General features: G+C 36.1%; 1 protein-coding gene across 7 annotated transcripts in view; it reads left to right on the top strand.

Moving 5' to 3' along the window:
* Nucleotides 1–27319, top strand: part of Plch1 (phospholipase C eta 1) — a 277140-nt gene that overhangs the window by 178722 nt on the left and 71099 nt on the right. For 5 of the 7 annotated variants that reach the window (XM_087186398.1, XM_087186397.1, XM_087186401.1 and 2 more), the window contains 4 exons: nt 1828–1955; nt 6297–6467; nt 16816–16909; nt 18876–19079. In XM_087186398.1, coding sequence (XP_087042524.1) covers nt 1828–1955; nt 6297–6467; nt 16816–16909; nt 18876–19079 — 597 coding nt within the window. Of the gene's footprint in view, nt 1–1825; nt 1956–4046; nt 4137–6296; nt 6468–16815; nt 16910–18875; nt 19080–27319 lie in introns of all 7 variants that reach the window. The other 2 variants (XM_087186404.1, XM_087186400.1) reach the window with 2 other exon arrangements.

Raw genomic sequence — 27319 nt, 5'->3', positions numbered from 1 at the left:
TAAGCAAATATCCATTGGCCTTCTCCTCTGATGCACTCCCATTCTTTGATTCATGGTTTCTAAACCTATGCTTTTCCATTACAGTCTTTGGTTCCTTTTTGTCACCTCCATTCTTTTCCTTTTCATTACCCTTCAAACTTTGAGGCTCATTTTGGTATTCTGAGCATGCACACTTTTTCTGCCTTCTGTAACTCACCCTCCAACAACTATGAGTCATCCAATAAAAAATCTGCTTTTAAAAGTTGGTTGGGAATTTTTAATTCATCCATTTATTTTGCTTTTCAAGTATGTAAAATAACCCCAGGCTCATCCCACGAAGGGTCTTGTGAAATCTCAGTTGACATGACATATATCCTTTCTATCTAAACTCAGTGCCATTTTCTCAGTTACCTCATCTCATTCCTGAGCTTTGAGGACAACCCCTAGCATATTAGGATTGTATTCCTTATTATGGACTGTGGTTTGAAGTTTGAACCTATGAGGTGACAATGTCAAAGCTGGAAATGAGAAGAGGAATTAGTATAGAGAGAGGCCTTGTATAGAGGGTGTGACACTGCTAGATCAGGTAGAAGGGGCCTGGATTTGGGATGTGGTTCTCTCATTCATTCCAACTAAATTTTTTCTTTTAGTTTTATATCCTCATCTGAACCATGATAAGATTGAAGTAGATGGTCTAATTTTTAAAATATTGTAGTGGGTCTCAGAAAAGTTTGTTGAAATCCAATACCAGGAGTATTATATGGTTAAAAAAAAAGATACTACATGAGAGGTCATAGGAGAAAGTAAGTGCTTGATTTGTTATATTTGAAGTTTCATCATAAAGAAATCACTGAACAATGTATTCATGTATTCAAGAGCTAGCATTCGGCTGTAGGCCATCTGTGTGCCTCATAAATGGAGAAGTCTAAACTTTATACAAATGACATGTTATAGTTTATATCTAGATGTTCCCCCAAGGCCTTGTATGCTCATAGGTGGGGCTTTTGAGAGATGATTGGATCATGGGGATATGATGCTCATTAAAGGATTAGTCCACTGTGTTTTTAGCTGTGATGTTAGGAGGTGAAGCTTGGTTGGAGGAGGTGGGTCACTAGGTGTGTGGCCTGGAAAGATTTAATCTCCCTCGGTCCTCCCTTGATCTCTCTCTGCTTTCTGCTGCTATACCATGGGCTGTTTCTCCTCTGTGATGTCCCTTTGCCCTGCCACGCTGCCTTGGAGCCAGTTGACTATGGACTGAAACCTCTACAAACTGTGAGCCAAAATAAATGTTTCCTTAGAGCTGCAGGTGTCCAGCATTGTGTCTCAGTGACAAGAAAAGAAATGAAGATGGGAAACAAGATTTGTGTTTGGAGCATGACAGCATAACTGGGAAAATCTGATTAGGAAATGAGAAAAAAGGATAATAAATTAAATCTTATGGAAATATTTTTATTTTATAACATTTACTAATGGAGATGTGAATTAAAGTGTTGTCTTTTTGCTAAAGCAGAATCAAAACTAGTAATATAGAATTTTCCCCTCACAATTGATGAAATATATTGTTTTTGCAATGATAGATTTTGTTTAGTTTGGGTAAGTTTGGATAAGAATATCTGAATTAAAGAAGCTCTCAAAATAGCCTGGGTTGACTCTTATTTTACATAGACAATATGCCCTCCTGCCCATCCCTGGCTTTACTAGCTCACCAGAGCTCATGGACTGCAGAGTCTCCTCAAAAAATGCCCTCTCCAGTTCTATGTTACTGGTAAATGTCCCTTTGAGTGTTCTGTGAGGCAGCAGTTTTTTTTTCATGAAAACATAAATGTTTTCTTTAACCTTTCTGCACATGGGTGAAACAGACGTTTGAGGAAGCTGATAAGAATGGCGATGGCTTATTGAATATTGAAGAGATACACCAATTGATGCATAAACTAAATGTCAATCTGCCTCGAAGAAAAGTAAGGCAAATGTTTCAGGTATGTTTTTACAATTGCATTTGGCCTTATGTAAAACACACAAAGATTACTGATGTACTTAGGCTATTTTTTGTGTTGGAAGCTAATATTACTGCTCTGTACTATTTTATGTTTCTTTGGTGAAGAGGGCCATTTTGTTTCATCAAAGAAAAAAATTCATAAACTAAATATGCACTCACAATTTTATTCTCTTAAATGCCTTTTTTGGATGCTGTGTTCAGAGAGTAATTATAAGCACTTTCCCTGACTCTTAAATAATGGACTACACTGAATCAAGTAAGGCCCTTGGAGATGACAAAAATATCTCACCTGCCTACCTCACAGGACTGTTGTGAGGATCAGAATAAAACCAGGTACCATGGGGAGAAAGCATTTGTCTAAGGCCTCAAGAACTCTCTTTTTTGTGAAGAGTTTAAGAATTGAAATCCATGAAACTTGGAAGTGCTAAGCACTCCTACCAATTAATGAGCTCACCAAATGTTCATTCACTGCTTTTTGGTGTTGGACAAGATGGTCTTTCCCTGTTGGTAAGTTTCTGAGGCAAGTCCTCTGATTGGAACTTATTCTGTCATCTATCTGGGACTGTATTTAGTCCTTAATTTAAGGTACAGAAGTGAGCTTCATTAAGTCAGTGTAATAACAATGTTATACTCTTACTGATGAGCTAGAATATTAATTTTCAAGAGGCAGTTATTTGGAGATAAATCATAAGTATGGTCCATGATTTGCAATGAGTTTCTACTAAGTGATCAGGTAGGTGATATTTTGTGCAAGTAAAAGTAAGCATTAAGAAGGAAATGTGTTGCTTTGAGTTTGATGTTTCCATTGTTTTCTAGCTACTTGTTCTTACAGAGGGTGAGGACAGAAAAGATAAGGGGAATGAGTTGCAACAATGCATGGAAGACAATCTGGCTCCCGCCCAAGTTCCCTTGATGTGGTCATGTATGAGGGAAGCTAGAGATGGTGCACATTGTGGCGAGCTTGGTCCCATTGCACTGGAAAACCACACGAGGGAAAGGAATGAGGAAGGAGTGAGATGTGCTGAGTACGGAACACCAGAGATGGAGTATGGACTTTGGAAGGGAAATAAGTTGTCACAAATAAAGTGAAATATCTGCAAACTACATGAAAAGTTTTGTCATGTTCCCGGCGTTCCCTTTGAGATCTCACTCTTGCCTGGTCATGATCCCCACCTCTCCATCTGTTCCTTTTGTATTGGTGGTCAAGAATACTGAAGAGGTAGCTGCTGATTCAATCTGAGAGGCCACACTTAAAGAGGAGGGCAAAATCTATACCTATAGAAATTATAATTTTTTGGTACTTTATGGCAGTAAGTTAAGGAAATAACAAGATGTTGAATTATTTTTACTTTAATGTTTTTTCCTTAAGATATTTACCTCTAATGTAACAAAGCATTTTAGAGGGTAAACGAGAGAATCCTTATGTTCAATATCTTATGAAAAAAATAGTCTCTTTTAAATCTTAGGTTAAAAATTTATCAAACCAGAAGAGACTGGGGAGGTGGTTGTACCTGCTGTGTGTAGAATGTTTCCATGATGGGCCTTATACCCAGCAGGGGTCTGCAAAAGCTCCTGGTGGGAGTGATTGGGGGATCCCTTATCTGAAGTGTACAAGATTGGAAGACTTTGGACTTCCGATTTTTTTTTCAGATTTTGGAATATTTATCTATGTGTAATAAGATATTTTATAGATAGGGATCAAGTTTAAACACCAAATTCACTTATGAGGTGTGATCAAAATATACATTAAATATTTAAATAAAAGGTTTATTACAGTAGAAGACACATTGTAATTAATCCTCCTCAAAATACTCTCCCTTGCTTCAGGCACACTTATCCTGTTGTTCTGCCACTTTCTGAAGCAGTTCTGAAAGTCCTCTTTCTAAGGTGTCTTTAGGGGTGTGGTAAAAAGTATAGTGAATGCTGCTGCCGGGTGCCATCCAATGGAAAAGCAGATTCCTAAAAATAAAGTGTTTCATCTACCTTTTTCACTGGATCTTGTACTACATAACTTCTGACTCTTCCCAAAAGTCAAAATGACCATGAAAGCTAAAATTTTGAATTGATTCAGGACATCAAGGCAACCAGGATAGCACCACTAAAGATATACACCAGGACTTCTAGCACTGTGTCAGAAAGTGGCAAGAATGATGGGATAAGTGTGATCAAAGTGAGGGGGATTAAAGGCAATGTGTCTTTTAGTATAATAAGTTAAAAAAGAATCATATTTTTGAGCATACCTCATATGTTTCGTGTACATTTTTACACATAACCTGAAGGTAATTTTATATATTTTTAATGCACCTGTGTTTTAACCACAGTTTTTCTTATGAGATTAGGTAATTCCATTTATGATATCAAAAAATTTTGGACTTTGGAACATTTTGGATTTCAAAGTTTTGGATTAGGGATGATGGCCCTATATTGTTTCAGGAATATTCTCCTTTTTTTTTTTTAAACTATATTTCTGGCAAAGACACTGAAAACTACAATTTTATTTTTTTCTGTTGCAGTAGAAGTGATTTTTTAAAAAGTAATCTTTCAAAGTATGGATTGCTTCTTTTGAAGTTTTTAGATGTTGTTTAAACCTTAGAGTTTTACTATTTATTGATTAGACATTTACATGAAAGTCTTGAAAAATGTTTTTTTTAATCTCTGTATCAAGGATTAAATATTTTGGCACAAAGTTATGACAAGAATATGAACAATAGACTCAATTTCTTAGGATGCAAAGACTTTCCACCTTGGAGCCTCACACATCAAAAATACTGATAATTCTTATAGTCCAGTCTACCCCTTCCTTTAAGATGACAGAATGCAAGAATGATCAGGCTCACATAAAATTGCATAAGTTTTATTTATTTTTTTTATTTTTTTATTTTTTTTGGTACCAGGGATCGAACTTGAGACCTTGCACTTGTGAGGCAGGCGCCGGAACCACTGAGCTAAATCTCTGGCCCTAAGTTTTAAATATTGATTAGTGTTGGCTCATAATTGACCCAAAGTTAACAAAGTTTTAAGAATTTTATAAGCATTTTGACTTTCAAATTTTGTTTAAAACCATATAACAGCTGAGCGTATTTCACAAAATCCATGCATTTCAAAATGCCATCCATTGCCTTTTAGTTTTTGCTTATTTACAACTGTGTTCACTTTGAATGAAGATTATGTAACTGAATGAAGATTATGTTGTGTCTCCAATAGTTTGATGACAAATTCAGCCAATTAGAAGTAAGATACATGGTAGAAGTTTCTTACTCAATAATTATTAGCAACAAATAATTTATATTGAGCATCAATCCAGGTGGATTGTTCTGACTTTTCCATGGATGGATAAAAAGGAAGTACTACCGATGGGATGGCTATAAAAGCATCAGAGTCACCTGTGGAGAATCAGATTCTCTTATAGGAAAAATTAAATCTGATTGGATTACACTTCAGAGACTGGTGTTTTTGTCATGCCTTAAATACATTATCTCTTTTCTTGATTAGTCTTGTCTAAGATTTCTACCTTATCATTAATTTCTTCAAAAATCTGCTTTTGATTTTGCTTACCTTTGTGTTATATCTGTTTTCTATCTCATTGCTTTCTGTTTTTGTTTATAATGTATTTCATGCTTTCTTTGTTTTAAAACTTTGTAGCATTTTGAGTCGAATTATTCACTATTTTTAATATACTCTGCCTTCTAATAAATTTGACTTCCAGTTTTTTTAAATTTACTACTTTTTTTTTGGTACCAGGGATTGAACTCAGGACTTTGTGCTTGCAAGGCAGGTGTGGTGCCACTGAGCTAAATCCCTGGTCCTTTAATTTACTATTTTATTGTATAAGTTTTTGTGTGTGTGTGAAGCTGAGGATTGAACCCAGAGTCACTGTAAAAGTTTTAATATGGATTATTTTTACTTTTGTGTTTTATTTTCTGTTTAGAAATGCATTATATTGCTTCCATAATTTTTTAAAAGCTTTCTCTGTTGATTTATAAATTTACTGTGGTTAGAGAAATTTGTTTGTATAAGGTTGCCTTTTGTTTTAATAATTTGTTAAGGACTGGAGTTGTAGCTCAGGGGTGCCACACCTGCCTGGCAAGCGCAAGGTCCTGAATTCAATTTCTGATACCCCCCCCCATAATAATTTGTTAAAACTTTCTTGTGGCTTAATACATAAGAATTTTTTATAATGTTCTCTGTGTATTTAAAAAGAATGTGTTCACCATTTGTGATTTGGGTATTAGCCCTTTTACAGTAAATATTATGTTCTTAGACTGAATTATGTGCTGTTTTGAACTCTCATAGTGCCTTTCCCCCCATATTCCCTTATCAGGAAGCTGACACAGATGAGAATCAGGGAACTTTGACCTTTGAAGAGTTCTGTGTTTTTTACAAAATGATGTCCTTGAGAAGAGACCTCTATTTGTTGCTCTTGAGCTACAGTGACAAGAAAGACCACCTAACCATGGACGAACTGGCTCAGTTTTTGAAGGTTGAACAAAAGGTATCATTAGATCACTAAACTGAATGTTTACTTAAAATTCTAGTGAGAGATAGATAACTGGCTGTCTTTTGGAGTTAGATGTAGGTGTGTCTTAAATCTAGGAGAAAGGAATTGCTATCACAAGTCCACAAAAATCTTATCTGAATCATCATTTAAAACATATTTCAAACAGAGGAAATGATAAATTGAATACTGGCTTTTACAGTTCTTTACCTTAAATATATTGAGTATGGATATACATATTTTTCCACAAAGACATGAACGTTAACTAATGTATTTCATTTTGGATACAATGGTAATGTTTTCTTTGTACTAACTCAGTGAAGTCTTAATAATAGTGTAAATTTGTACTTTATTTCTACAAGTATGAATTAATATTAATAAAATGTAAATTCATATGCTAGTAATATGGCTAGTTATTTAACTATGATACAATTATTAACTGACATTATAGTAGATTATTGATAATTCTGATGGAAGTTGGTGTTTGATCTTGTCTTTTTTTTGGTACCCGGGATTGAACTTGGGACCTTGCACTTGCGAGGCAGGTGCCAGAACCACTGAGATAAATCCCCAGCCCAGTGTTTGATCTTGTAAATGGCTAATAAATTAGATCCTGAACTTTCTTGATCCAAATCGTACAAGCAACAACTATACCACTGTTAAAAATAGAAAAGAATTCAGCAATAATAACAAAGAGCCAACTAAATAACTAAAAAGTAACAAAGTTTAATAATGAAAATGGATGGAATGGGGGAAGGGGAAAATGAAGGAAATAAAATTTGGAAAAGAAAGTAAAGGAAATTAAAAGGAGGAGAGAAGTGAGATAAATTGGAGTAAAGAATTAAAGAAAATTACTTAGAATTAGATAAAAGTAACAAGACAAACGTGAAAAAGAAAAATAATAATAAAAAAATAGAATCAAAGAGCAAAAGATGAGGGCGGGGAGAAACAAACAAACAAAAATCCCCCAAAAACAAAGAAAAAGAAAAATGATTCCAAAAAATTTCTCTGTGTTTTGGTGAGTGGTTTCTTTCCAGGGCCTGTGATATTGCAATCCACTAGATGTAGGTGGGGGATAATGAGTTACAACTATGTCTTATGTCATTTGCATGCCCGCTTTTTGCTGTATGAATGCTGAGTCCTGCCCTGCCATTCTCACTGGTTGTGGTCAGTTAATGGTGTGTTACCTGTCTTAGGGCTACAGTCACTCCAACAGCTCTTAAGTGTTTGTGCCTTTCTGTGCACCCCAAGTCACTGCTATCTCTGACTAGCTTTATGGCCTGTGGGCTTGTGAGGTGCCTTTCTCCAGAGGTCCCTTTGTCCCTTCACCCCACGATATGGCAAATTCCTAAGTCAAGTCATATCCCTGATCATGTTGGCAGATGGGAGAAGCAAAAAGACCAGAGCTTTGTGCTGGAAGTAGGCAGTGAAGGGGGCCAAACAGTCTGCTGTATCTAATGTCAGCACTTTCAGACCCTCCTTTCTCAAAGAACCACATGACCAACCTGGCTTCTTAGCACTCTGTCCTTCACCACTTGAGCTTGCTGCTGCTCAGTGTTCGAGTTTAATTGCAGCGTTGGCACTTTGAAATAAATAAGTGAGTTTTGGGTTGCAGTGTGGGTACTTGATTTCTAAAAGGTTCAGTCACTGTCGTAGACCATTAAGGATAGAAAAAAAAACAACTAACCAATAGAAAAACAGGCAAAACATTTCAAATGTAAAGTATTTATAATAGGTCGGTGAACTCATAAGTATTTACCCTTTACTAATAATTAAAAATATGAAATAAAATCAAGAGACCATTTTTAATGCATTTTTTAATGATGGGTATTGCAGTAATTCAGTATCTTCTGAGGGAATATGATTGGTGTCGAAACTAGAGTATTCAATTTTTACAGGTATACTCAGTTGTAAAATGAAAAATCACTGCTGGTCACATATGCTGTCAAGAATTATGTGAAATCAAATATTGGCCCATGAGTAGATTTTTATTTTGCCAAAGCTCTCTAAAAATTGAATTTATGCCTTTGATAGGTCCAGTTGATAGTTGGACTTTCATTCTTAAATGTGGATGCACTGAGAGAAATTCTCCCAGTTAAACAAGAAGCCAGCTGACTGAAGTTTCTCATTCATCTCTTCCTTGCCTTAACAAAGATCATGGGTATCCACTAGTCTGCGATTCCAAACTTTTAGGGATGTTAAAGTGCTTTTTGTTTGTTTGCCTCCCCCCATATTTTCCAAACAACTACCTATGTCTTCAGACATAAGTATATGCATATCTTGGCTCTAGCCTGAGTGTTTTTTATGTTTAAATTCTATTTAGAGTGTAGGTTCTGGAATGATAATTTAATTTTATTTCTCTATCCTTCTTTCTAACCCCTTTTAGCAACACTTTGTCCTCTTTTTACCCTTTTCTTTCTTATGGATTGAGGAGGAAGGAAGAAAATGCAGGAATGCTGAAGGATCCTTATAGTTTGAAAAGCTTCCTACCTGTTAACAAAGAGCAAAGCCTACCTGCATGAAAAAAGATTTGGTAGCTTTTATTGGGAATATGCACATGGATGGTTAATTCTAAGGGGAATTTCAGAGCTTTTCTATTTTGAAGACCCTATCCATATTTTAATTTTACCCAACATAGATCTCTGAATTCCTTTTGTAAAAAGTTTTACCTCTTCAACTTCTTTATTCTTTCTGATAAAATATGCCTTTTATTGTTCTGATCCAATCATATATGTCATTTGTGTCCTCTTTCTTCATTACCCTTCACTGAATCCAGAATAGATTTTAATAAGTTCTTTTTTTTTTTTTTTTGGTACCGGGGATCGAACTCAGGACCCTGTGCTTGGGAGGCCAGCGCCAGAATCAAACTGAGCTAAATCCCCGGCCCTCAGAATAGATTTTAAGAGTCATGGTCATTGCAATCTTTCTCTCGTAAGAAATAATTAGCAACATTTCTTTGATTATGAACTACCTGTTTCTGGTGCTTGTGCACCTTTATCTGTTTTTTTTTTTTTTTTTTAGCATTTCCTCATTATAGAAGCATTCTTGTAAGACCCTTTCCTGAATTTCTATGTCCTTTTTCTAGTTCACAGTTAAGGCAGTTGAGAGACCTTTCAGAGTGGTTATATCTTGTAATATTTTTTGTTGTCCTAAATGACATTTTATATAAAATAAGTCATATGTTCAAATGCTGTTAAAATTTGTGTTTTAATTTTAGGATGAATTAGAGGCTATTACTTTGGCAACATAACTCATAACTGTAGTTCTCTTGTTCTGTTGAAAATACAATGATCATTCATTAGCAATATTTCTTTACTCTCTCATGAAATTATCCAAAAATACAGTAAAATCCACAGGGACAAAAGAAAAAGAGAGAGGAGTAGCAATGTCTTGACACTTGTCTGGCCTAAAGAAGACCCAGAATTAAAGTTACATTATATTTCAGGAAACAGGAGTGGAAGAGGGGTTGACATTACAAGTAGTGGTTAAAAGTCTGTTTAGGATATGGTTAGGACTATGGATCTTCTCCCCTACCCTGTGCAGCAGGGCAACTGTGGCCCCTGTACACTAGTATATGAAGAGTTGGAGATGGACTGGCCAGTGGGCCTGGACTAAGGGAAGCTATGGGTAGCTGAGTGTGGGTACTGAAAACATAGGAATTCTGATGATAGCTACAATAACTCTGTATCCCTATATATATATCCCTTTGCAACGTGACTTCACCTCTCTTCCCATCCCGAAGTAGAATTTACATCTGCATAGTGACTTGCTTTGTCTCATAAATTGTGATGGAAATGATGTACAGTCTCAGGGCGCTTTGAAGATTCACTTTCATTCTGTTGGAACTGTGGGATTATCATATGAGGAAACCAGGGTAATTTTTTTGAGAATGAGAGACCACATAGAAAGAAGAGGCCCAACCAGCACCCAACATCACCCATAGCATGTAGGTGAGGCCAATAGACCATCCAGCTGTAGTCAAGTAACCATCTATAACCAAATGACCTGTAGTTATATGAACAACTCCAGGTGGGAACGGCAGAATAACTATTCGGCTTAACAGCTCCACTTGTAATTCTGTGCAGTAGTGATCAAGTAAGAATTTGCCATTTTAAGCCTTTAAATTATGGAGTGATTTGTTTCATGGAACACAGTGATGTCATGAAGAGCTTGCTATCATAATTTTCCATGATAGCCCACACTGCATTTCCTAGATGCAGCATGTAGCTGTATTTTTGCTTTTATTCTTTTTTTCTCTTTACTTGCCCCAATCTCACTCTCAGAGCCAATTTCTCCCTCACTCTTCACTTTTCTTCACATGAATAAACTTTGTCACTGTTAAAAAAAAAAAAACAGAAAATTACTGGGGATTTAGCTCAGTGGTGCCGTGCCTGCCTTGCAAGTGCAAGGTCCTGCGCTTGATCCCCAGTACAAAAAAAAGGAAAGAAATAAAATTAATACAAAGACCAAATGAACATCTGTGCACTGAAGTATGAGAACCATTGCTCTCTTACAATACTGAGCTCCCAGGTTTATCTTCACTAGTAGGAAATTGGAAAATTTTTCTTAGGAAAATATTACCAGCTATAATAGATTGAATAGTGGCTCTAAAAGATATATCTAAGTGCTAAATTCCGGTACCTGTGAACTAGGAAATATGACCTTCATAGAAGAAATTAAGCCAATGATATTGATCATCTTGAATTTAGGGTAGGCCCTAAATCTAATGATGCGTATTCTTTTTTTTTAAAGTCATTTATTTATTTTTTTGGTACCGGGGATCGAACTTGGGACCTTGCACTTGCGAGGCAGGCGGGGGAACCACTGAGCTAAATCCCCAGCCCATGATGCGTATTCTTAAGGGAGATAGAAAAAGAAGAAATAGCTGGGGATTTAGCTCAGTGGTTTTGCCGCCCCCTGCGCAAGTGCAAGGACCCAAGTTCGACCTCCGGTACCAAAAAAAAAAAAAAAAAGGAAGGAGAAGAAACAGACATATATAGAAAAAATGTTCACTTGAAGATAGAGGCAGATATTACATTGTGAAGCTTTAAGCCAAGGAATGCCCCAGGTTGTTAACCACTACTGGAAGCTAGAAGAGAGATAGGGAACAGGTTTTCCTTCAGAGCTTCCAGGGGAAACTAACTGTCAGTACCTTGACTTTGAATTTACAACCTTCAGAACTAATAGAAAATAAATTTCTGTTGTTTTAAATCATCCAGTTTTTGCTAATTTTTTTTACAACAGCCTTAGGAAACTAATATATCAACCCACAGGGGAAATTCCTCAAGATATTTCCTGCACATCTGACATTTCCTAATATATACAGATTGTCTTAGTTACTTTTCTCATTGCTGAGACAAAATACTATACATCCAAGGTTAAAGGAGGAAATGTTTAGCCCACAGTTTGTAGAGGTTTCAGTCCATAATTGACTGGCTTCAAGACAGGGCGGCATGGCAGAGGCCATGCAGAGGAGAAACAGTACATGGGGAGCAGAAGGTAGCAAAGCAACAAGGGACGACCACAACTCTTTCTATCCCTTATATCTTACCAGGCTACTTAGGGTGGGCAGCACTCACACCCTTAATCCTAGTCCCCTTGATCCAAGCATTGCACCATGCATCAATCCTAATGTCACACACTCTAGATCTAGCCAACTCTGAAAAAGCTCCACCTAAGACTGTATGAAGCTTTGGAGGGACATCTAGACAATTCATAACACAGATCTTTCAAGAAATTTATTACTTACTTGACTTTAAATAGATAATTTTGAGTATTGATTTTGAATAGCCAAGGTCTACATGTTTGAGGAAATCCTGCAGTATAAAAAACAGACAAAGGAAAGAACGGAAAGGAAAAATGATGAGAAATAGAAAAAATGGAAATAAAGTCTTTGTAAATAGGGAAGGGTGGAGGGCGTGAAGGGAGGGCTAGGAATGGGGAAAAAATAAGAACCAAGATGCATTATGTAAAGGTACAATTCCCAATGAGAAATGTAATTGTGTTGTATACCTAAAATGTACCAATTAAAGAATTTAATTTAAAAAAAACAGACAAAGGTAAGCAAACAGAAAAAAGAAACTCAGTGGAAATATCAACAACACAGGGAGAAGGAAACTTTAAAAAGCTGTCATTAGTATCATCAGAGTCAGTAAAACAGTAAATTGTAGAGCTGGGTGTGGTGGCACAAGCCTGTAATCCTAGCACTCTGGAGGTTGTGGCAGGAGGATCACCACAAATTTAAGGCCAGGCTGGGCTATATCATGAGTTCAAGGCCAGCCTGAATTATATGGCAAGACCTGTTTCAAAAAAACCAAAACAATGACCCAAAAATGTCGCATAAAGCAAAAATAAGACACTATATAATAAGATTCAGATGAAAAAGGAACTTATGGAAATTAAAAGTATAAAAGAAGAGAGACAAACTTAATGGAAGGTTTGCAAGAATAAGTTGACAAAGAACAAACAACAAAGGAATAGATAAGAGAAAGTAGAGGGAGGAAATTCTCAAATGATACAGAAAATGATGAGCACCCCAAAACAAGCACCTGTAAGTTGGCAGTGCCAAATGATGGCCAAGCATGGTAAATATAAAAAGATCCACTCAGAAGCAAATCATAGTGAGTTGTCACATGCAAAACCTTAAAAAAGCTTTCAGAAAGAGAAAACAAACTAAAGCTAACCAAATTAACAAGCATAAACAGGTTCTGTGAAAAGAATTGAAATCAGAATGACCTCAGGACATCTGAGAAGTAACTCTGGAAGCCAAAAAAAAACTACAGGAGCAATTCCAACCTAGAATTTTTTGCCTTGCTAAACCGAGAGAGAGAGAGAGGTGGGGGTTGTAGGGGGGAAAATTTAGAGAATATGTGTGTGAAATTTAAAAAACACATACAAAAAATTAAAATAATTCAAATAAAGTCAGGACAAAAGCTGAAGAACATTCTAGAATCCTACCGGTATGGAAGGAAGAGGAACTTGAGTAAGGGGGAAAAATGGAATTCATGGAGTATATATTTGGCTTTGCTTATGTGGAAAAACACCAGTAGAATCATTGGGAAGAATTTGGGATCATTACATTAAAAATTAACCAAATGAATAGGGATTGTAGTAATTAACAAATCAGAAAATTCTTTAAGAAAGGAAATTCAGTCATAGTGCATAACAGATTTAGTAGTGTTTAACATTTGCATAGTTGAAATGTTGTAAATACCAGATTATTTAATGAATATTATGGTAAATATACTGGAAGAACTGGCAGAGGGAGAATGCTCTGCAGACTCAAGAGAGCATCTTACTATGTTGGATAATAATCTTAGATAATATCCAGCACAAAGAAGTCAGCAGATAAGTTTTAAAGTGCATAAAATAGAAAATAGCATAAATACAACAATTAGGAATGAAAGACTCATTTTAAAAAACACATCAAGAAATGTTGGCTTGTTGCCTTTGGGGAGTAATTGTATGGACAGGGAAATCCTCCTTTCAGTTATAAGCATTTTAGCTTTGACTTATTTAATTTTGGAGAAGTTATTTTGATAAAAATAAATTTAAAACTTTAGCAATATTAAAATTCTTTACAAATTACATTTTATTTTGTATTTGGTGTGTTTTGGGAATCATAGCCATGAGAAATGTAATTGTTTTCTCCTCTGACTTTGTTTTGAAATTTGCATTCATTGGGTAAGTTTTGCGGGAAAATTAACAGGAAGTCTGGGGATAAAAATAGGGATCAGAATGTGGATTTTATAGATATATTAGTGGTTTCTACAATTGGCCCACCTCATGGGTACTAACTTTCAGTGTGAGAACCAGTATATCTTTTCTCTTCTGAATGAGATTAAAGAACCTTAGTAAACAGGAAAAGAGAATGAAGTTCAGTGTTGGATAATTAAATGTCAAATTGTAATAGCTGATTTGAAAGTTGCAAAATTTCAAAAGTTAAAATAATCAGGAATTTCAACTATAAAGCTAGTCACTGAAAGTAATCATTTGAACTTTTTGCTAGTAAAAAGAATACCAAGAGCATAGGTATAACATAAAGAAAAACTTTGGACTTGAACCCAAGAAGGTTCAAATTTGAACCTTGATTCTGTCTCTTACAGATTTGTAACTTTGGTGGCAACATTTTACATTTCTCCACATGAAATTTCCTCTTTAAAACATGGAGATAAAAATCCTAAATTTGGAAGAATATTGTGAGAACTGTTTTAAGATTATGTGTGTAAAGGCATATTGACAGAATTATATAAATGTAAAAATAAATCTTGCTTTAAAAATCTTACGTTAGGTTCTTGTAATACCAATTGCCTGGTATAGAAACAATAATCCTCAGTGTTGAAGATAGCAATGGCTAAGACACCAAATAGCAAACAAAACTTTCAAATGAATTCCACAGGAAGTGGGGCTTAGAGTAGAAAATTTGTTTTTATTTTACCCTATCAGTTTATGTCAAATAGGAAGCAAAACAAAGTAAAAAGGGCTGTAAAAGGCATTAACCTCTGTTGTACTTTCATTCACACAGTAAAGTTATAAAATTATAACTTAAGTGAAGCCTAAAAATTTTAAGTATGTAAATGCAAAATTTTGCTATTTGTGACATTAATTAAATAGGAAAGTTGGGAACTGATGGCCTGTTATTTTTCAGCTCCCATTATTTTGAGATTTTACTGCACTTCACTAAAGTCAAGCATTTTGGTAGAAAGTAGATTATTTCTTTTCCATTAATTCTTACATATTGTCTAGAAACTTGTGGACTTTGTAGAATGCCTACTAATATTTTCACTAATTTAATGAATGTTTTTCCAAACATGATACTTTTTGTTATCAAATTCTGCTTTGCATCTTGAGTTAGTAACAGATTCTTTGCTTACTGGCAATTATCTCCATCCTTATGTGACCACTTGTTTGGTTGTGTGTTCATTGTTTGATTTCTCATGCACTCCTGGTAGTCAGCCTGAGCCAAGTTTATGGCCCCTACATCTCTGGAAAATGACCTTATACACTGAATAATTGCAAAGCACACCCATCTTCCCATGGTACATGAAGTCATCAATTTAGCTGTTTTTATTTTGTGAGAAATTCTTTTGGGCTGTATGTGCTAAATCTCTCTAGTGTAAAGCAGACAAGTTAATGAGATGCTCACATCCTACCTGGGTCAGTAGAGTTCCTTGGAAGTATTACAAGTTTCCTTTATTTATGGTTTTTTTTTTGGATAATGTCTGGTAATGTGGTAAAGATTATAAATTTTATTCAAAAGATGTATCAGCTATTGTGCAACTAATTAAAGGGAAAAAACATTTTATACTCTTTCAAACTGTCAAAACCCAGCCATATAACAGCCTTTCCCCCTGCAAACGGTTTAAATGTTATTAGATAAACTACACAAAATTAGATTTCACCAAAATGTTAAGTATTGAACTTAAGAGATAATAGAGTCTTTGAAAAATATAATTGAAATATGAAATACTGGCTCAGAAGATTAGCTTCCTCTATCATTATTCATTAGTATTTTAAAATGTCAATGTTAGATTGTGAAGCTGTATGAACTTTTAATCAAAATGTCTTTTCATTTTTTTATGGTGCTGGGGATCAAACCCAGGCCCTTGTGTATACTAGGCAAATGCTCTACCACTGAGCTGCCTCTGCTGCCCCTAAACAATACTCCTACAAGTAATAATTCACTTAATCCTCACCACTACTTTATCTGGTAGCTATGGAGAAGGTAAGTGACTTACTTAAAGTCACTTTTTCAATAAAATGCGGTAGCTGATTTGAACACAAGCAATTTAGCCCCAGAGTTTTTTGTTATACTAGATGCCTCATCTGCCTTTTATTTTTATTTTCTTTTGCTAACTTTTGTGTTCCCAAATCACTGTAGTGGACTGTTCAGAGGAAGTCTGTGTAGATATTTATACATATACAGATGGGTTTACCTAGAAACATTCCGTTTTGATAGAGAATAGTTTCTTTCTACATATATTTATGATTAGAAAACTTTAATGTTTATATAAAAAGTATTAATTTTGCAGATAGCTACTATATAAAGAGTGGATGTTTGGCAATGGACTTGTATTGATTATTGGTTTTATTTTATAGCTACATGGAGAACATTTGTCTAATAATTGAAGGGCTGTGTTCACTGATAAATCTGAAGGATGCATAGGAAGATTGAGATCATGATGATTCTCCAAAGATTAAAAAAACTGACACTAATAACTGCAGATTACTCCTTTAAGCACCATGCACTGTACCAAGAATGCTGTAAAAATCAGTACAGGTCTTTGTAGCAAGAATAAATGTCTCATGAAATTGCAGGTACTCTACTCATGTTCTTTTTCTTTAGATGAGTAATGTGACAGCAGACTATTGTCTTGACATAATAAAGAAGTTTGAAGTCTCAGAAGAAAATAAGGTGAAAAATGTCCTTGGAATAGAAGGTAAAATAATCATTTTTTAAAAACTAATAGTTTTATTTTCCCATTTTAAAAATTCAGTCTGCTAAGTCTAATTCCAGTAAAAGTTTTAGGAAACCAGGAGATATTCATGGAATTAAAGACAATTTAAATAAAACCAACAGAGGACATAGTTTTTCCAAAGCAGTGCTCTGATATTGACATTTCTCTTACTTTTTTTTTTGGTACCGGGGATCGAACTCGGGTCCTTGAGCTTGCACAGCAGGCAGCGAAACCACTGAGCTAAATCCCCGGCCCTACATTTCTCTTACTTTTGCAATGTCCGTGAGCATTTTTCACTTCAAACAAGTCCACTTGATATCACTATGTATGATTGATATCAAGAAATACTTGCATTTTTCTCAACTCACTAAATTTTGGAAATAGTCTCATCTTAATGATTTTATGGAGGGAAATTTGATCCTAAAATAAGTAATCTTCAAATCTAGTGATTTGAAAATAAACATATTTCTTTACAAAATGTTAACAACTGACTTGTTTTTCCTATGCAATTAGTAACATTATAAAGCTGTTGGAACCACAAATCTTATTAACACAACTACCTCATTTTAGAGTTGAGGAAAGTGAAACTGGAAGAAAATAAATAATTTACTCATGGTTGTACACTCAGAATTTTGTTCCTAGCATGTTATCCATAAATAATACAGTATAAATATAGCTATGTTATGTTATATACAGTACATTTAAGTTAAATACAGTACATTTAACATATACAGGAAGACAACCCAAGAAGAGGCTGTCCCAAGCAGAACAGATAATTTTAAATCAAAGATCACTGGGAACTCAGTTGCCCCAAACCATCTAAAGCCATGTTTGATTGGACCATTTTGATTGTTGGCTTCCTATTTTTATCCCACTCCTAGGATCAGTGTGGACAAAGAGTTTTTCATTTTTGTTTATTTTTTTTAAGAGGATGTGACTGTATTGTCCAGGCTGCCCCCACAGTGCTTCGATTAAGCACATGCTACCATACTTGGATCAATAAGGGTTTTTAATGTCTTGTGTTTATGTCCAGGGGTAGAGGGTAATAAAAACAAAGCAAAATAATTTAAAACTTCTATCATTAGAAACCATTTTTAAAACAGAGAGGATAAACTAATTTAGGACTTTTCTGTAATGAGAAATGAGTTTTTCTCTTGGTTGGATCCCCAGAGATGGTCCCTAAATTGCAGACATAAAGATAGGTATGAAAAAATTCTTAAGTCTCAGGATAGTCACAGATCTAACTTTGCCAAGTGATTTTCAAAGACTTGAAACAATTTACCTTAATAATCATTCTACTTAGGTACTTCTGAATCATTTATGTATTTATTCATGTATTAATGAATGCCTCTTCTAACTTTACATTTTGAAAGGTTGTAGAAAAATTAATAGGATATTCTACAGCATCTTTACTATTTCAAAATTATAAAGTGTACTAGCCATTAACGGGATTTTCCCAAACCAATTTCACAGTCAATGATCTCACCTTGAATTTAGGTAATATTTATCTTTTTTGACATACTACTTTATTGCATTGACTATTGTTTTTCAAGTCAACTTAATGACCTATCAATTTTGGCTGATCAGTTGATATAAATATACTAATTCTGATACAGTATTGGTCATCTATTAAGTTGTACTACATCATCAGAGCTTGAGTTTAGTAGTTAGTAAATACTTTGCAGTGAACTGCCCCACCCAGTCAAAATTCTTAAAAAGTCATTTTATTTTTCTCTAGATTGTGTTTAAGTGGCTACTTCCCAAAGTCATATTTCAGTTTTTGATATTCAAAAACTGTATGATTTCAAGTAAATTTCTCATTGCCCCAGTTTTTCCCACAAAAGCTGCCCTGATTACTATGAATATTCTTTGACTTCTTTGTCTCTGATAGTGTCAATTAAGTAGATACACCTTGAGAGCTACAGCACTTACTTCTCTCCTTCCAAAGGCTTCACAAACTTCATGCGCAGTCCTGCTTGTGACATATTTAACCCCCTGCACCACGAAGTGTATCAGGACATGGATCAGCCCCTCTGCAACTACTACATCGCTTCCTCTCACAACACGTACCTGACTGGGGATCAGCTCCTTTCTCAGTCCAAAGTGAATATGTACGCCCGGGTGCTACAAGAGGGCTGTCGCTGCGTGGAAGGTATGTACACTTTGTCCTTCAGCCAGTTGGTCAAAGTCTAATATACATAATGGAGACCTTAAAAAAAGGTCTCATACTACATTAGAGCTACTTGTCTCTTTATTGTAAAGTTATTTTCAATTCAGAAGCCTCTCTGCCTCCTCTATTTTTCTGTCAGAAAAGGGAGAGAAATGTACCAGTAATTGGAAGCATACATTTGTGGCTAAAAAATGTGATGAAAATCATAGTCTTCCTAGAAAGATATTTTTAATTAAACATGGGAAAATGGTTTGGGAAAGACATTTATTTTCAAGATATGGTCTATCATTAGCCAACATTCATTAAATTTCTTGTGAGTTCCAGGTCATTAGGGCATAGATAAAAGCAAGACATGGTTTCTATCTTCAGAGAGCTCAAAGTTTACTAGGAAGGATGCACATGAAAAAGATAATACAATGTGAGAATTCCATCAGTTGTCTCATATGGATGGTATAGGAGTGGTGTTGTGGAGAACAGAGTGTGAGGTAAAATATGAGAATCAGGGAGGCTGGGGTCAGTCATAAAGGATTTTAAATGCTGTGGTAAGAAATTTCAACTTTAGTTTTTGATAATGAGGAGCTAGAGAAGGATTTTAATATTTATCATAATATTATCAAACTTCCAGTTTAGAAAATCACTTGTGAAACAGTGTGGGAGGATAATATTTTATGCAATGTGTATTTGTAGGGGGACAGTGGATTGGAAACTGGATCCAGGAAAGTAGTGGAAGGGGACTGCAGTATTTAAAGGATCTTGGACTGAGAAAGAAATGACCATTAGAATATTAAAGAGGTAAATCTAATAAAACTCAGTGAGAGAAGTTAGGGATCAAGAATGTAAAGAATGGAAGGAGAGAGAGCTTGAGTAGATGATGGCACCACCATATACTGCAGGAAATCGAGTGAAAGAGCATGAAGGAGTGCAGTTTTCCATCTGTTCAGTTTATGGTGACTTTGTAACACTTAAGTGCACATCTTTATTGGTCATTTGGATAATATTATCCAAAGTTAATGGAGGAGTTTGGGCATGATAAAGGTTCCATAATTCTGAGTGTTGGATATGGTAGTTAAAATTATGAGACTATATAAGCTCACTTGCAGAGAGGAATGGAAAAGAGAAAGAAGCTGAGAACTTCAGTGATCCACATTTAGGAGACATGAAAGAGCAAGGAGAAGCCCTTAGGACAACTGAGCAAAAGTATTAAAAAAGAATAGCCAGGGTGGGGGATTTAGCTCAGTGGTTCCAGTGCCTTCCCTGCAAGCGCAAGGTCCTGAGTTCTATCCCCGGTACCAAAAAAACAAAACAAAACAAAAAAACTAGCCAAATGTGTAAGATGGAACGGAAAAATAAAATAAGGTAAAGTTTAAATATGCAATCTGATTGCATTTCACAGCTGGGATGTGTATGTCTAGTGTGTCAGTGGGAAGGTGAAAACAGCTAACTTGCTGATAGTTGTTGACTGGGCATCTTTCTGCATAAGACTTGTTACAGGGTGTGTGTGCATGTGGGAGGAAGTGGTTTTGAGACTTGGGGAAGGAGGAAATGCTAAAGTTTTTTTTAAAGTGGGATGAAGGGGATGAGCAATTTGGAAAGGATTCATGCCAAGATAGCCCTTTTTTTTTCTCAAGGAAGTAGGAGAGAGAATCATTCACTCAGCAGAAAATGGATAGAGGTGGTGGTTCAGGGCCTTCAGAAGTTCAGCAAACTTTTGAAAACATCATCAGGGAAGGAGAAAGGAGTTGACAAGAACAGTCAAGGAAGGCCCAGCTAATTTCTTTTTTTCCCACTATTGGGAATCAAACTTAGGACCTTGCACTTGCCAGGCAGGTACAGTGGCACTGAGCTAAATCACAACCAGCTAATTTCAAAAGAAGTCTTTAGTGATACAAAATCTGCATGCTTCGATTCCCCCCATTCACAACCCCAACAGAACTCATCAGCTTAGATACACAAGCAGTGAAGATAAATTATAAAATCCATGCTAGGCTCTGGGTTTATAGGTCCTCTAAAGTGTGCTCAAGATGTTGGCGAGGCCTTCTATAATTGACAGGGGACCCAATCTAGGAAAGGTAGTGAAGTGAATAAAGGGTTACCAAATGAGATCATGAGACTTGAGGGCTCAAAGGAATAGAAAAATGTAGAGTTGTCATTACCATGAGGCAGTTACAGACAATGACAATAACTATAGTTTGTCATGAGTGAATGTGATTGAAACAGTGAGGCAAGTGATTGCAGGTATTGAAAAGATTGAGCACATTGCTACATGGACTTTTAACTCACAAGGGTTACTGACTGGTAGGTTAGAGATAAAACCTAGGAACCAGATGCTTAGAAACAAAACACATGCTGTAGGAAAGGTACTTGAAAGATACAGGAAAGGCAGGGTTGATAAAAGTGATCTTCAGGAGGGAGGGGTTTTTTCAGAGTGTGAAAGATCAGTTGCTTAAAAATAGTAAAGGCCTAGAGAGTCTCTTTTGGTTCTGTGATTTATACAAAGAACATCTGGAGAGGAAGTAGTATCCTACAAGGTAAACTAGCGGTTAATCAAGATAAGGAGGTTGAGGGAGAATTTTTAAGAGTCTGAAGACGAAGAGAGTTTGTTCATGATGGAATGGATCTGCTTTTTGGTAGCTATGTTCTAGGAGCCAGCAGCAGAATAACTGCTTGTCCTAGACATGACAGGATAAAGTAGGAAAATGAATAAGGCACTAGAATGATAGCACTGGTTAACTGGGTGAGCCTTTCTTTGTTAGAGAATCACTGGCTTGAAGAATTTTCTGCCACAAAAATGACAGTGATATTATTTATAAGTTGGGTAGACACTAAACATTATCTGCATGTAGAACCATTGGCACCACTACAAAATGAGTGCTCTGGAGATTTATGTTTTATAACAGTATCTTTTTTTTTTTTTTCATTGGGAATTGTACCTTTACATAATGCATCTTGGTTCTTATTTTTTCCCCATTCCTAGCCCTCCCTTCACGCCCTCCACCCTTCCCTATTTACAAAGACTTTATTTCCATTTTTTCCATTTCTCATCATTTTTTCCTTTCCCTTCTTTCCTTTCCCCTGCCCCTCCCACTACCCCTACCCCTTTGGACCTTTTCTTCCTATTTTACATTATCAATTATTCATTCTAATAATTGGTACATTTTAGGTACACAATATAATGACATTCATCATTGGAAATTTGCACCTTTACATAGTCTCTCTTGGTTCTTATTTTTCACCCTTGCCCAGCCCTCCCTTCAACCCCTCCAATCCTCCCTATTTACAAAGATTTTGTTCCTATTTTTCCATTTTCTCATATTAATCCCATTCCCTTCTATCCTTTCCCCTAGCCCTCCCACTTCCTTCCTCTTTGCCCCTTTTCTTCCTATTTCACATTACCTATTATACATTTAGCCCTTATTTACACTTTCAGTTTCTCACACTAGAGAAACTATTCAGTATTTACACATGTGTGTCCTATTTATTTCACTTAAGAGTATTGCCTCAATGTGCATCCACTTAGCTATAAATGTCTCTAATTTCTCATTTTTTATGGCTGAGTAGTACTCCATTTTATAAAAAAACCACATTTTCTTGATCCAGTCTCCAGTTGATGGACATTTGGGCTGTTTCCAAATTTTAGCTATTAGAAACTGCGCTGCTATGAACATGGGTGCACATATATCACTGTGGTATGATTCTTTTAATTCTTTGGGGAAGATCCCCAGCAGTGGAATAGTGGGGTCAAATGGAACTTCCAGTCCTAGTTCTTTGAGGTATCTCCATACAGTATCTTTATAGTAGTTGTGGAGAAAATCAGTTGACAATAATGACTAGCAATGGAGTAATCTAAGTAACTGAATAATGAAGATGCTTATAAAATAATAACATAAAGAGAAAACTTCCAAGAAACAAAAGGTCTTGAGGTGAAATTCTGCCTTCAGCCCATTATGCAGCCCTCTGTTCCCTTAGCACTCAGGACGTTTTACATGTGTTACATATAGATTACAGCCTCACTGGGGTCACATTGATGGTGGCCTGTCATTTTTATTGATGACATTTTCTTGGTGACCAAGTATGAAAATGAAGTTATAGTTGACTCTATATAGCTTTATAACTTTGTTATTTTTTGCCTTCTCCATTCTATTTCCCCTGCTTTTTTAGGTCCTTCTATTACCTAACTTACCTGTCCAAAAAAAATTAGTGTCCTGGCCAGGCATTTAGCTCAGTGGTTCCGCCACCTGCCTCACAAGCGCAAGGACCTGAGTTCAATCTCTGGTACCAAAAAAATTAGTGTCCTACGCAAGTCTAACCATGTTCCTATCTCAACTCCTTTTACTGGACCAAAACCTATAATCCTTCAGTTCTGATTAGAGTATTAACAAGGGAAGTTATGTGATTAGACAATTTATGATAAGGTACAAATGATTTTTAGTTTTTGCTTTTTTCAGTTGTCGTAAAATTCTAAAATGGGAGTGTTTAGAAATTGTGTGCAGTAGATGACATTGAACATGGATCTTCTCTTGTACCCTCTTTCTTTCTGTTGGCCAATCACCAGAGTAATAAAAAGAAGCTTTCTGGCTTTTCATGTTTAAAAGGCTGCTGTAGATATTCACTCAAACTGGGACTATTCATAGCTATTGTGCAGTTTTAACATACATAATCTCCTATGTGCTCCCAAATATCTCCCCAACCAACTTGCACAGCAAATTCTTCCCCTAATATCTGGCTTGAATTTTCTCCTGGTAGAATAATCTATAACTGGACAGTAAAAGTCAAACTGCTATTTCTGGAGAGTTTTTGTTGAATAGAAGAATTATATTTATCGGGGAGATTTGGCCAGCTTTGTGCTTCATCTATTTCCTGTTGGAAACTGAGTTTGTCACCTTGTAATGTTGGAATGAAAAGGGGAACTGCTGTGATTTTGGTCCCTTCTGTGGGCCAGGTCCTGGCTAAGAGGTTTCCATTTATTCTTTTTAATTTCCTACTCTACCACCAAGGGATGTGGCATCTCTTCTTAAGAGGAAACTTTAACCCAGAGTCAGGTGAATTACTCAAGTTCCTATAGCTAGGAACCTTGGAAGCTGGGATTTGAACTTAGATTGATCCAACTCCACTGTTCCCCAGGAAGCCTGTGTGCACTTTTGGAGGAGCAGGTGTAGAGTGACCTGAGTAGACTGAAGGATTAAATGAGGGCTGATTGTAGGAGAGTGGGTAGAGAAAGTGAGGAGCACAGAGGGAAGGTTGTCTTTCAAAGGAAGCAAATGTTTTGATCATGATTAAGCCAGCACTGAAGTATTTAGATGTTCCTAAAGGCTTAACATTTGGTGGCTTTATAGTTTAGATTTGAAGTGTCCTCGAACTCACATGTGCTAAAGGCTTGGTTGTCAGCTGATGGGCATTTTGGGAAATGGCTGAATCATGAAGGCATTAGCTTCATCAAGTGGAGTAATCCACTGATGAGATCATAATTTGATGGCATTGAGAAATGACATAAACAAGCATTAGGGCCTCGTTGAAGGGAGTGTCTCATGGGGGGATGACCTTGGGGACCATATCTGCACCCCAGCCCTCTTCCTGTCTGGCTCTTTCCTTCATTCTCTGCTTCCTGGCTACATGAAGTGCAGCTTTGCGTCACCATACCCTCTTCACCAGGACTGTCTTCTGCCTTGTCACAAGCCCAGAAGCAGAGCCAAGCACCTAAAAGCCAAAATAAACCTTTCCTCCTTATAAATTGTTTGTCTTAGGTATTTGCTCACAGTAAAAAAAGTGACTAGCCCAATGACCTGATGATTTTGTCATCTCCTAACAATTTCTATCAGCTGTATATTCTGAAGATCTTTGTTCATATTTAGCTATTGGACATGGAGACATTAATGTATGTATGTACTCAGTGGCACTTTTTCTACTTGGGTCTGGCGGAATTTGATTTTATTCTTAAACAATTACAGGTAGGATTTAAAGATCCTGATTTATAGAATATAACAGGTCATAGATTGAAAAATTTAAGTTCTACAGATATTTTCTGAAGCAGCCGAGTATAACATTTAAAAATGGAGAGTAGTGATTTTGATAGGTTTCTTTATGGTATCGTTAATCTCCCTTCTTTCAAGCTTCTGTTTTAATAATGGTGTGTTTACCATCTCCATTAGTGTAGTGCAGTAATGGTCTCAGTCATGGTATATATGGGGCCTTGTGGGGGAATAATGAGTCTTTGTGGTAAGGTAGGCTTGTCAGAAAATCATATTGGTAATGCTCTTTACATGGCTTTGCATTCACTTGCTTTTCAGTCTGAATTGCTCAGTAATATGGATGTTCTATCCAGGAGATTTACACTCTAATTATAGAACTGATGTTACATTGCTGTTGTACTTGTTTTAAAACTTTTCTTACTATCTCTAGTAGCCCTAGCAGAGTGGAATGTCTCTAAGTTCCGTTATGAAAAGCTGTAAGGTCAGGTGTTTGGCCTTTAGAATAATTAGCTCTTTATTAGAGTGTTTTGGGGGTCTCTAGTGTGTAAACAGATTGAAAAATGGCCTCTGGATATTTTATGGCTAGGGAATTGGTGGAAGAATTTCTAACTTGCCAATATTCCCATTACAGTGTTAGCCCTTATAGAAAACTTAGTGGCCATGAACCTGGCCATAGATGCCACTTATTAAGATGCCAGGCCATTTGGGAGTATTGGCATCCTCATTTAATGTATAAGTAGTGAAATCAGACATAGAGTATTGGAAGAAGCTACCCTATCAACTGTGGATGTCGTGCTTTTGTTATAAATGTTAGCAAGAGGGTCCTCTTTCATGATTGATTGTTTCAAGAGCTCTTTTCATGTGGATATGATGAACAAGTCAGACATGGCATTATCTTGTCTCTTTTGCATTACTTTTGGAAAGCTATTAGTTTATGAGGGATCTTGTTATATCCTATAAAGGATGTATCCATTATCTTAGAAGGTGGGACTATAAATCAGGGTAAAAATCATTGAAATTATACACAGTTGTGTGTTACTTAAAATTGAAGATATACCCTGGTAGTCTTGTCAAACATCAGGTCGTGCTTATACAAGTCTGGGTGGTATTATCAATCATTTTATATGGCTTCTTGATTCAGTCTAGTCTCAGTAAACATGAGATGTATGAGGCTGCTGCAGTGTAACACAGCTTACTATTTTGCAGTAAAAGAATGCACTCTAAAATAATGATAAAAGCATATATAATAAGTACATAAACCAGTAATAGTTGTTTATTATCAAGTATTGTATACTATACATAATTGTATATGCTATACTTTTATATGAAAGGCTGGATGGTAGGTTAACACCAGCATTACTGTAGACATGTGAGTAACGTGTTGTGCTAAGACATTATGATGGCTGTGGTGTCACTAGGCCAGCACTCCTTCATCCTTTTGGCACCAATGGTCAGTTTTGTGAAGGACAGTTTTTACAAGGACCCAGGGGCAGTTGTGGGATGGTTTGGGGATGATTCAAAGGGAGCATACAACCTAGATCTCTCATATGCACAGTTCACAGTAGGGTTTGCATTCCTATGAAACTAATGCCCCTGCCGATCTGTGAGGAGGCAGAGCTCAGGGTGGTACTGCAGATGATGGGGAGGGGCTGTCAGATGAAGCTTTGTTTGCTGGCCTGCTGCTCTGCTATGTCGTCAGGTTGCTAACAGGCTGTGGACCAGTACAGGCTCATGGCCAGGGGATTGAGGATTCCTGCACTAGGTGATAGAAATTTTTTAAGTCCATTATAATCTTTATGGGACCACCATTTTATAGTTGGTCAGTCATTGATTGAAATGCCATCATGTGGCACATGACTTTAAGTATATGTTTATTTTTTCCATGTCTATATCCAGAGATAATAGTTTCAATTACATAGAAAAAGGTGAAGAAATCTCTTCTGATATGTCTTTGATACATTTGACCTCATTTGCGGGCCCAAAGGAACAGTGTGACACTACAGAATAGTATAGTAGTCTTCCCAGCAGTGTATTTATTCTTAAACTATTGTTTCCTATATTTCTGGATATTGACCTTGTAAGATTTTCTCCTTTTATTTTTTTACTTTTTTCCCCTAGAGATATTTGAACAGCCAGTGTTCAATGGATTAATATAAATAACCTATCTTAAGGTTCTCCAGAGAAACAAAACTAGTAAGATACATATAGAGAGAAAGATTGAGAAAAGTCTGAAGTCTGTACAGATGGCTGGGAATT

Source organism: Heterocephalus glaber, unplaced genomic scaffold (assembly GCF_053883595.1).
Source record: "Heterocephalus glaber isolate CG9 unplaced genomic scaffold, H.glaber_assembly_v1.0 deba00001504, whole genome shotgun sequence".
Classification (NCBI taxonomy): domain Eukaryota; kingdom Metazoa; phylum Chordata; class Mammalia; order Rodentia; family Bathyergidae; genus Heterocephalus; species Heterocephalus glaber.
The sequence above is the reverse complement of the archived record's forward strand: the minus strand, read 5'-3'. Positions and strand labels throughout refer to the sequence as shown.